At 46.0% G+C, this 12,184-nt stretch overlaps 1 protein-coding gene across 7 annotated transcripts in view; it reads left to right on the top strand.

Annotated features, from left to right (window-relative positions):
• Nucleotides 1-12,184, top strand: part of LOC137372378 (LIM and calponin homology domains-containing protein 1-like) — a 503,856-nt gene that overhangs the window by 456,105 nt on the left and 35,567 nt on the right. For 6 of the 7 annotated variants that reach the window (XM_068036287.1, XM_068036300.1, XM_068036294.1 and 3 more), the window contains 2 exons: nt 7,352-7,465; nt 11,570-11,662. In XM_068036287.1, coding sequence (XP_067892388.1) covers nt 7,352-7,465; nt 11,570-11,662 — 207 coding nt within the window. The remainder of the gene's footprint in view (nt 1-7,351; nt 7,466-11,569; nt 11,663-12,184) is intronic. The other variant, XM_068036305.1, reaches the window with a different exon arrangement.

The following is a 12,184-nucleotide window of genomic DNA, read 5'->3' as shown; positions in this document are numbered from 1 at the left end:
ATGCACCAGCATCTCGGTGTGCTTGCCCATTCAGCACTGTCCTGTAAGCCACCCCATCGAGGTCCTCATCTGAGTCCTCTGCAGCAGAATGTGTCTGGCACCTCACCCTCTGGTGAGCTGGTAAACGAACCATCCTTTACCTTGTGCCTGGTTGTTAGCCCACCCGTGCCTGGTGACTCACCACATTTTGATGCCAACTGTATACCTGTCTGCAAGTGCAGTACCCATATCTGAGCTGATGGCTGTGCGTGTCAGATCATGTGGCACGGTTACTTCATCAGTGATGTGCTGTCGCACTCTCCCTTCCTCCTTGGGCTGCTGTGGCTGTGCAGGTTGCAGTTCCTGGATGTCTGAAAGTGGCAACTCAGAAGGGGATGGTTCTTGTGAGGGAAAGGACTTGGGGTGGGAAGCAAGAGTTCCATGGTCACACCATCAGCAGCTTGTTCATCCTGCCAGATAGCAAAATGAGCATGTGCTGGGAGTTGAGAAGGGGCATTAGGCAGGAAGATGCCATCATCCTCCATGTTTTCAGTGGCATCGGATGTTGTGGATCCCGTCGCAGCTGACCCTATGATGCAGAGAACCATCTCCTCTGTCAGGCTCAGGAGATGCAGAGATACTTGTTCCCCACCAGCGATGTTCTGCTCCCACCTATTGAGCTGAATTTCATGCGGCCATTGAGGGAGGGTCTGATGGTGTTGGTGGATGGAGAATCGTATCGCAACCATTCACCTTGAAATCCGGCGTCATGATGTTGGTTCCGGATTTTGTCTGTGACGGGAAAGCATAATGGCAGCATTGTCACTGCAATGTGACGGGAAACTATTTTAAATTACTGAAATGCTGACTTACTTGCATTTCAATATAATTAATGCTGTTTTAATGATTGGTGCACGATTCTGTGAATGGCGGGCAACAATCGTGTCTTCGGACGGCACCAGGGCGAGAGGCCACATCGCCACTTCAGGTAGGCAGCCTTGAGCATTGCTGCATCAGGAAAGAGGGGGGTTCAGACGTCATTGTGGGACACCATTGCTGCCTGCTGTGCATGGGGTTCTGGGATCCTGGGGGCTCCGCAAGGGGTCTGGAGTCCCGGGGGCTCTGCAAGGCGATCCGGGCTCCTGGGGACTCTGCAAGAAATTCTAGGTCCCAGGGGTTCTGCAAGGGGGTTCAGGGTCCTGGGGGCTCTGCAAGGGGGTTAAGTGTGGGTTTTGGGGGAGGGGGCTGTCACACAGTATAGGGTTGAAAAACTGCTGTGTGATGTGTTTGGTCACTCGCACTACTGGAACAGAGGGTGGGCCATCATCAAGGTTGGGCTCTGAGGTCATCAGCGACTCCGCCAAGAGATCCTCAGTTCCCAAGGCAGGATCGTCTCTGCATCGACAACGCTGTGCAGACCCACAGGTCACCTGGCATGGGCCTCATACACCCTGTACTTCTGGACCCCCATGGCATGATGTGGCACCTCTGAGGGAGGGAGGGCCAAGAGGCAGCTGTGCCTGTCTGTGAAGCTCCACAATGAGAACAGCAGCAGCCAGCCAGGCCAAGAAGGGTCCACCTTCATCAGAACATGTACCGGACTTGGATCAGCTACTTCCAATTGTCCGTGCGCCATTGTCAGCAAGAACTACATCTCTCCGGGGAGGGCGTCAATGACTTACGTGCCCTGCTGCAGGATGAGTTGCGACCTATGGGATTTGTGGGTCACCCTATGCCAGTGGCCCTGAAAATCACTGTTGCATTATAGTTCTACACATCTGGATCATTCCAGGGATCCACTGGAGACATGTGTGGGGTGTTCCAGGCAGCAGCCCACCGCCGCATCAAGGAGGTAACTAATGCCCCATTCAAGAGGGCTGGCAACTATGTGTGTTAGCGGACCAACCCTGACAGTCAGGCCGAGAGGGTCATCAGATTCAGGACCATAGCTGGATTCCCCCAGGTGCAAGGTGTGGGAGATTGCACGTCATGTAGCCATCGAGGCTCCCAAGGACCAGCCAGGTGCCTTCATCAACAGGAAGGGCTTCCATTCAATCAATGTTCAACAGGTCAGCGACCACCAAAAGTGTTACCTACAGGTGTGTACCCACTTCCCGGGAAGCAGCCACAATGCCTACATACTTCCACAGTTCAGGTGGCACAGCTTTTGATGGCCGCCCCCTCCGCTCGCCTTCAGGGATGGATTCAGGGTAGCCAAGGGCGACCCATTGAAGACATGGCTTCTGACGCCTGTGAGGAACCCTCGCACTGCAGCAGAGAAGAGGTACAACACTTGCCACGGCTCCACCCGAGCAACCATCGAGCAGGTCATTGGGCTGCTGAAGGTGAGGTTCCGCTGCCTTGAGCAATCTCGTCGAGCCTTGCAGAATGGGCTGGTGAGTATTGTTGTGCTGGTCTGCTGTGCTCTACACAATCTAGTGCTGCAAATGGGGGAGGCCTTACATGAGGATGAGATGGCTGAGTGAGACTCATCCACCGACGAGGAGGATGCAGAGGTGGGAGAGGGGCCAGCAACAGAGTGAAACACAAAGGAGGCAAGAGATAACCTCATAATGACTCGTTTACAGCCACCCTGGTGTCCATTCACAGACTCACCTTATTGACTGAACTCTGTCGCCTCCACTCCATTTGTGGTCCCTGTCTTGCGGGCAGCTGCAATGTGTGCCAGTGACCATGGGAGACCATATGTTCACGAGGGCCCTCATCACATTGGCATGTTAATGAGGATTGTGATCACATTGGCATTGCTCTAAAGGCGAACGGGGAGGTCAGCAGCTCAGAGTTAACATAATGGAACATTATGGCTAGTTGTTCTTCTTAATACGTTTGCGGGTGCTGCTATGAGGTATGATCCCTGTGACAGCAGCTGGCTGAAGGAAGGCTGCTGATCAGGCTGCCCCTTGACCTGTGATTACTTCAGCCGGTGTCCTCTGGCTGCCTGAGGTCTGGAAAGCCCTGGCTGCCTGAGGGTTTCCTGTACTGGTGGAGGACTCTCCTCAGATGTCAGGCTGCTGGAGCTAGGCTTATTGGCAGAGGGACTGAGAAGCCTGTGTCCAGACTCAGCGCCCTGAGGGGAGCCCCAGATATGGATGGCAGCCTCTCCTCCTTCCTTTGAAGGCTTTCGTGAGCCTCCCTGCTGACCAGAGAAGGACCAGGAATGGGAGAAGCCTCCAGGCTCCTGTTCCTTCTCTCATTTTGCCATTCCTGTGTCGAACTTCTGGCCAAGGCAGTGGTGCGCAGGTCTGCACATACCTGTGGAATCTGGCTCTCCTTTCGATGGAGGAAGCTATGTTCTCACATGCTTGAGACATGGCAACAGTCATGACATGGATGGACTCCTCCATCGTCCACTCATGACTGCGCATGGCCTCTGGTATCTCTGCCAGATGTTGCTTACCTCTCTCTGAAACTCAAGCATACCTTGTGCTGTCATCACTAGAGATTCGTCATCATCCTGTGACTCAGTATGGGCCTGGCCATCCACAGAGCTCCAACTGTCAGAGGCCTCGGCTGTCTCAGCCTCAGCCAGCTGCACAGGCACGTGTGCAGTGTTCTCACCAGCTTGTGACCGTTGTTCTAATGCTAAGCAGGTACCCACCGAGGTGAAAGTATCTGCACTGGTGGAGGGTGCAGGAGGGGCATGGGACGGTGCATCCTCTTCCTCCAGTGGAACAACTGTCCCCCTGTGGCTGCGGACCCCTGCACACGCCGACCTGCATAAGAGAACACAAACACGTGTGGATTAGACTGTGCAGATCTCCTGATGCCAACCAATCATCACTCTCTTATGCAGGGACTCCAGTCTCCCCATCTGATATAGCCCGGCCACCCTGGGTGCCCAGCAGCTCCAATACCTCTTCCTCAGTGGAGGTGAGTGAATACAGATCTGGGAGTCCTCTGTCAGTCTGGGATGTCTGCCTCCTATTATGGACCCTCTTTTCATGCAAGAGGAAGGATGGAGGTAGTAGTGAATGGCAGACAGGTCAACACGACAGTTCTGCTAATGCCAGCCCCTCGTCCCCTACCGGTGGATCTGATATCTCTCATGCTGACACACGCTGTCATGGGAGTTAAGAGAGGTAAGCTATGAAGGAAGGTGGCCTGTGGCTGAGATGCAGCCATGCATCTGTCAGGATGAGATGAAACTCTAGCCCCTCAGCTGTTGTAGTGCTACCCTCCCCATGTTGGCACCCTCCCATGATTAGTATGGAGCACTCAACTTGGCAGAATGCAGGAGATCATTGACCCTCTTCCTACACTGAATCCAGTTGTGTTGGGTGACACCACGGCTGCTGACCTCCTCTGTCATCTCCAGCCAGGCTTGCTTGGTCAGGTGGGAGGACCTCTTTTTGTCATTACTGGGAAAGAGGACCTCCCACCTTTCCCTTGCAGCCTGGAGGAGAACCGTGAGCCACCCTGTGTCTTGCCACAGCCATCATTTTCTGCCCTCCTCGGGTTGGGGGGGTGGGGGGTGGTGGTACAGGAACCAGTCAGGCAGAGTTTTAAGTTGCACAGAGCTGCAAATGACTCTAAGGCAGGAGTGAATGCAGGGCTGGCAAGCCTTTAAATATGGAGCCAGCACCTGCTCTGGAGTTATCTGACCATGTGATTGGAGGGGATCCACGCCTCCACTGTGCAAAATGGCCACCTGCTGCATAATTCTGGTGGGTCGGCCGCCCGCATGATGGATGGGAACGGCACCCTTTTCCAGGGCTGGTGCCGGACCGGCAGTAGGCTTATTAAATTCAGCTCCTTGTGTGCCACCTTGTCCTGCAAGAGCGAAGGCAGAATGTTAGTGATTGGGCGATCTGGCTGCCATAGCTGAATAGCTGGAAGTGTGTGGAGGCAGTGAGAGGTGGATATGAGGCTGGCAGCATTGGTAAGTTTGTGAGGGTGAGGTGGAGTATCTGGATGTTAGGCATGAATCCTGAGTGCCAGGGAGTGCTGCTGGGTGAGTGATGGGTGTGTAATGCATTGAGCAGCATGAGAGGTTGTGGCAGGTAGGAGATGTCATGTGAAGATGCATTTACTGACGTTGACCACCCAGATGAGGTCATTAGACCTCTTGTGGCACTGCTGCCAGGCCCTCAAGTCCAAACTCCCTTCAGAGGGTCATCCTTGAGGGTTTCCTTACAACCCACCCCACGGGACCATGGTGTTTCTCCTGTCCATTTCCAACACCAATGTCTCCAGTGCTGCATCCTTCAGTCTGGATCCCTTTGTATACCCTGATGTTCAGTCTGTAAGAATTTCCGTTGCAGCAATCGTTTTTTCCATCTTTAAGAGGCAGCCTGCTTTTAAGAAAAGACAGGCTGCCTGTATCATGTGGTGTGTAGCAAGGCTGATAGCACCTCTTGCTGTGTGTAGAGCTCACTGACAGCATTCAGAAGAGGAGACTAATGCTGGAGATGCAGGACCTTGTGCCATTATCATTCAGGTGAATTGGGTAGATGGATTTTGTGTCTTACCCATCTTCATCTGATCAGGTGCTGGTGGCCCCCATGCCTAAAAATTGGGGGATGGATTTCTGGCAGCTTATATTTATATAGTGTCTTTAATGTAATAAAACTCTCAAGGCGTTTCACAAGGACGTTATAAAACAAATATAACAACGAGCCACATAAGGAGATATTAGCGCAAATCAAAAGCTTGATCAAAGAGGTAGGTTTTAAGAAGTGTCTTAAAGGAAAAAAACAAGGTAGAGAGACAGAGAGGTCTATTGCGGGAATTCCAGAGCTTAGGGCCCAGGTAGCTGAAGGCACAGCCACCAATAGTAGAGCAATTAAAATCGAGTAAGTGCAAGAGGCCAGAATTAGATGTGCGCAAATATCTCAGAGGTTTGTGAGGCTGGAGGAGATTACAGAGAGAGGGGGGGCAACGCCATGGAGGGATTTGAAAACAAGGATGATAATTTTAATATTGAGGTTTTGCTTGTAGGCCATTGAACACACAGGCGACAGATGAACAGGGCTGAGTGTGGACTGGACATGGGCAGCAGAGTTTTGGATGATCTCAAGTTTATGAAGGCTTGAACATGGGACGCCAACCAGGAGTGTGCTAGAATAGTCAAGTCTAGAGATAACAAAGGCTTGGGTGAGGATTTCAGCAGCAGATGAGCTGAGGCAGGGATGGAGCAGGATGATGTTACAGAGATGGAAATAGGCACGCATATGTGGTTGAAAGCTGATCTCGGGGGTCATATATGACAGAAAGGTTGCAAACAGTCTGGTTCAGCCTCAGACAGTTGCCAGGGAGAGGGATGGAGCTGATAGCTAGGGAGCAGAGTTTGATGTGGGGAGCGAAGGCAATCGCTTCAGTCTTCCCAATATTTGATTGGAGGAAATTTCTGCTCATGCAGTACTGGATGTTGGATACGCAGTCTGACAAATTAGAGATCATGGATGGGTCAAGAGAGGTGGTGGTGAGGTAGAGCTGGGTGTCGTCAGTATAATGTGGAAACTGACCTGTTTTGGATGATGTCGCTGAGGAACAGCATGTGCATGAGAAATAAGAGTGGGCCAAGGATAGATTCCGGGGAGTCACCAGAGGTAATAGTGTGGGAGCAGGAGATTTGGGAAAGAATGGCAGGGATTTGGGAGGCAACAACACATTCAAGGACTTTGGAGAGGAAAGGGAGGGTGGAGATGGGGCGGAAGTTTGCAAAGACGGAGGGCTCAAGGGGGAAGTGGTAATTAGGGTGTGTTGAGACTTGAGTGGAATATAAACACTGGCTTAGAGCAGTTGGGCTAAATGGCCTGTTTTAGATTCTATGTAATTTTATGTGAAGCGTCTAATCTCAGGTGTGCCATCTAGGGGAGACATCATGCATAGCATAGCTGTTTGTGCAATGTTATGGAAGTTATTGATTGAGTCATGCCATGTTTCTCCTTTCTGTCTCCTAGTTGAAGTGGAGGTGGAAACACTGGCACATGCTATATTCCCATTCCTTTGTCAATGCTCAGGACAATAATCACTTCAAAAGTAGGGGGAAAAAAGGATAAGGATTATTGGTGCTCATACTGCTCATGTCTTTTCTAAATACATCTCATAAGCTTTATTGTACGAGAACATTAATTGGATCATAACAATCATGAATGATTGTAGATGTCATGGCTAAAATCTTTCATTATAAAGACCATCTGTTAATGTCCATCATATTTAACAACCTGTCCATTTAAACTTTTTGAAGACAATTTGATTAGTCCTTCCCTGGCTTTAACCTTCTGTCTGCCTTCCTCGGTAGCTGTCATTATTACTCTTGCTTACTGGAAACAGTAACTTAATTAAGATTTCTCAAATCATGAAATAACATCAATCTGTCACACAACTTTTTCTTGATGTGGATTGTTAGATCCCAGTTGCTCCTTTAAATCTCCCTAAGCGTTTTGACCGCTGGTATTGGGATCCAGAAGAAGAACGCAAGCGTCAGGAAAGATGGCAGAAAGAGCAGGAACGCTTGCTCCAGGTACATTAACACAACTTGCATTGACCCTCTGCTACAAAGTGCTTGTTCTGCTGCCGCTTGTGATGTAGGCTTGCATAGATACGGTGCACCCTCAGTTAAGGCTCTTAGCTCTAATCATTCATAAATGTTTTTCACAAGCATGGTTCTGATTAGCTAACCAGAAGACAGTAATGAAAGAGATGCAGTACACCAGTGTTCCGCTCGGCAGATTAGAACCATGAAAAACTGAAATGAAAAGGCTTATAGGATTGCTACAGTAGGGAGCAAATTACTGTAATGCAATAAAATATATTTCTGGAAATTTGATTTTGGTATAAATTTTGTTGAGGTGAGATTGATACTGCTTCCAGTCATTAACTTATTCAATCCAGCCCATCTTCTCCAGTAATTACTTAAGATCAGTATTCCCAGGAAGATTGTTAGAGCATTGGACTATGTAACTTGAATTGAAATGTCAATTTTTACTAATGTTCAAACCCAGTGACTCCCCTGAGATCTAGTATCACTTGTATTGACTGAATCATCTCAGGAATAGAAAACCAGCCAAGGAAACAAGATAGAAGACCTTGTACACACTGTCAATACATCGTTTCACCGACATTTCCACAAAGCGGAATGGGTGCAAGACTGCACAGCAGTCTGAAAGGTACCATTCAGGCCTTCTTCTATGCCAACTAACATGCGTGTGTAATAGAATTTAAAGGGACCGCATACTGAAAAAACTGGCCAAACATAATTAAATTTTGAAGGAAATATTGCTTATGACTTCTCATGTAAGGAGTGACATTGATAACATTCACAAGCACATCCATCGGCTGGACTGACCTGTCTTTTTGACTGAGAAAGACATGAATGTGAGGAGCTAACTTGGTACAGTGAGGATGGGGCAGAAATGATACCAATGTAAAAAAAAATTCTTCCTTTATTAGAAGTACCTTTACATTAATTTAGTTGTTTGGATCCTTTTTATTAATACTCTCACTATTCCACAGTAATGCTAGTAATCGTACAAAGCCGTACTGCCTATAAATATAAAGCTTCATGTTAACAGTAATTTGCTGACTACTGCAGTAGTTAATTGTATTTGCAATTGCATAGGAAGATGAATGTTCAGAAGAATGAGTAATTTTCTAAAAAAGGCTGATAATTCTGCTTCAATAGGAAAGATTCCTACGTAGTTGCCAAATACTTTGTGAGGTGATGGAAATCTTAGCAGTTGAAATTGTGACTTTGTGCATGATCCCCGTTTTTGTCTTTTTCACATAAAATACATCTGTGTTCATCCAGCGTATAGCCGTCATCTTTGCTTAATATATCTTCAAAGTTTTGCCTAGTGTATTATACTTGTGTCAGTGCAAGTGGTTAACCCATCTAACCTGTGAACCCAGTTGATGAAGCATGCTTTCCATGATATTCTCAGTCTCCATGTAAATGGCTGCATGTGTTCTGCTGCTGCTCATAAACTCAACACAGCCAAGAGTAAAGATGTTACTAGACACTGTTGACAGTGAGAGGGAAGTTCCTCTGAGCTATTTTAATCAGTTATACAGAGCAACTGGCTTGTGTCAATTTGTGTTAATTAAATAATTGCTCCTGATTTTCAACAGGTAAGGCGACATGCTTGAGAACAGCATGGACTATTATGCCGAAACTCCACTTATCATCGCAATAACATGACTGTACGGTAGAGGATTAGTGAAAATGGAATCAAATAGAAAGAGTGGCTAATTCCCTGCTTTCCAAACTTTTAACTAGACTGCTTGAATTAAACATTTCACAATATTACAATATGCATTAATCATTTATTACACTTGTTTAAATGAAGATGACTCCTTGCACAGTTGACTCATAATTGCACTCTGATTTGGCCGGGCAAGTCATTCAGTTGTGTAAAATCACTACGAAGAAAAAGTGTCAGTGGTTCAAGACAAAGGCTCAAACCACCTTCTCAGGGTAACTTGGGATGGACAATAAATGCTGGCCTTTCAGTGATGCCCACATCCTGACAGTGAATAAATAACAGAATATGGGCTGATTATACACCTGACTATATAAACCCCAACATACCTTGCAGTGGTCTGAATCTGGAGTTATCTCATCTTTAGAGGTGTTAGTTCTGAAGAGGATACACATGACAATTACAAATATGGGATAATAATTGTAATCTGTTATCTCAATGTATATAAAGGTTTAAAAGCATTTTCTAGTGACAACTCGGCCTGTTCAGGTTTAAGACCACTAAAAGGAGGACTATTAGGTGAGAAGGAAAGCTTTTAGAATTTACCAAAAAAAAGCTAACAATGGAACTGACAAAAAGAACAAGAAACTCTCAGCTGCGATCTCTGGTCAGTGGCTGTTAATTGATATCTGATGCGGTGCTACAATTATCCTCAGCACCCTGGCGGAAGGAGAAGTTAGCCAGAGTTTGCATTCCCGCTTGCTATCTAGTAACTCCTGCATGTATGAGGATAAACTAGGGTTTGGCTGCAATGCTCAATGGTTTATGCTAATATTTGAGGAGTGGCTGTTTGGCTCAGGTACTGAGAGTAGTTGGCACCCATGAAACCCTTTGGAAGAGCAGGGGAGAAGTTGAAAGGAAGAATTAGCACTGAATCACCACATGCAAACTTTGAAAAAGATGCTAACTCTCCACTCTCCCCATGAGTATACTGATGACAGTAAACACTGCCTTCGTTAAATACTCTTGCTGTATGAAGGATGCTGACACAAGTGAGACTCATTAGGCAATGCTATCTCACTTATTCTAGCAGGGCTTTAATTACTATAGACAACACTAGCCTGTCTTTCTCTAAATGTAGTCATTCAAAGTTCAGAGGGAGCCAGAGCACTCTGTCTTACAGCTAGTTTCCCTAGGGATTCAGTTACAATACTACTTAAATCCAGCTCCCCATGGGGGTCAGAACATGTGAATAAGAGATATGGTACAATGTATAGAATGACATAAGTTGATATCTGAGGCACTCAACTATCTCCAGCTATCATAGTGAAGCTAGTACTATGTCACTGCATTGTGAAGCCAACAAATCATGTTGTTATACTAGAAGGAGAAGTCAAATAAATGTGATTCAGATAGTCTATACAATAATTTTCATGCTGAATTCATGGTAGTCCTATTGTAAATTTGACACAATAATGCCAGTATAAGATTGACATTGCATTTCCTGAAACATGAGTTTCCATCCATGCTTCTCCATAAAGTGATTTTCTCATCTCAACTATGAGGAGATCCTTACCACATGTCCCCAATAAACCTCAATATCCTCCTCGAATAGACTCTAATGAACCATAGTTCTTATAATTTTAGTCAAACCTTTCTTGTGCATGGAATTATTTTATGAGGCAGGTTAATTACTAAAAGCCATGCATGTGCTGATGATGTAGGATTTAAACTTTGGTACTCAGTAATCCTGGTCTGTGGCCATGATGCTGTACTAAGACAGTGGGATATGAAAAGTTTCTGCTAACATCTGAGAGCCCGCGTGTGGTTCAATGACAATGGACATCTTTATTTCCAGTTAATCCAAATTCCTATTCTGATTTATATATCGTGATTTGCAGGGCTGAGTGAGGGTATAAATCAGTACATTAAGAATAAACATCATAGAAACACTTTTATGAGGGGTCTTTAACATTAACCGTGATATTTTGTAACATATAATTGCAAAGTTGTGTGAAAGTTATTAAATATTTCTGGGTACTCAACTTATTTTAGGGTGGACTGTACCTGTACTTGTAAGTATATTTTACAGATATTATGTATTTTAAATTTGGTGGTGGCAGTAAGATCGAGTGTGATTAGAATTCTCACTTTAGCTAATGATCTTTTAAGTGGTCTTGCTTGACTGGACTTGCTGTGAAATGCTTAATGCAATTACTGGGAAAGTAATGAACTTTGAATAAGATATGCATTAATTTCATTATAAGCAACAAAGAGATCAATTAATAATTAATCTAACAACAGTTTTCACCAAAGAGACAAAGGCATGCCTCTTTGAGAGGAAGGCTTAGTGGCTGATCTGTTCCTTCAAATTTAATTCCCTAACTGGCAATGGTAAGTGACAGAAATGCTTTACTCGATAACAGGACAGGTACAGAAGGGAGCAAGAAAAACTTCGCCAGGAATGGGAGAAGGCACAAATAGAGGTTGAGGAAGAAGAACGAAGATACCATGAAGAGGTAAGAAGGGAGTCAAATGACTGATTTGCGATATAATGTTATACTGTCAATTTTAGAATCACTTTCTTTTCACCAGAAGAAAAAAAATCCGACTTTATGAGGCCCATACTAATGCTCTGGGGACACGTTCAAATCACAGTACTGCAGCTGGTGAAATTTAAATTCAATGAATTAATTAATCTGAAATTAAAAGCTATTCTCAGTAATGGTGATCATGAAATTATTAGATTGCCATAAAAACCCATCTGGTCCACTAATGTCCTTCGGGTTGGAAATCTGCCATCCTTACCTGGTCTGGTCTACTTGTGACTCCAGACCCACAGCAATGTGGCTGACTCTTAGCTGGCCTCTTAAATGGCCTAGCAAGCCACTCAGTTGTTCCAAACTGATACAGAAAAGTCAAAAAAGAATAAAACTGGATGGATCACCTGGCATCGACCTAGGCACCATAAACAACAATGGCATACCCTGCCCAGTCGACCCTGCAATGTCCTGCTTACTAACATCTGGGGACTTGTGCCA

This window comes from Heterodontus francisci, chromosome 1 (genome assembly GCF_036365525.1).
Source record: "Heterodontus francisci isolate sHetFra1 chromosome 1, sHetFra1.hap1, whole genome shotgun sequence".
Taxonomy (NCBI): Eukaryota; Metazoa; Chordata; class Chondrichthyes; order Heterodontiformes; family Heterodontidae; genus Heterodontus; species Heterodontus francisci.
Note: the sequence above shows the minus strand (reverse complement) of the source record. Positions and strands in the feature narration are given on the sequence as shown.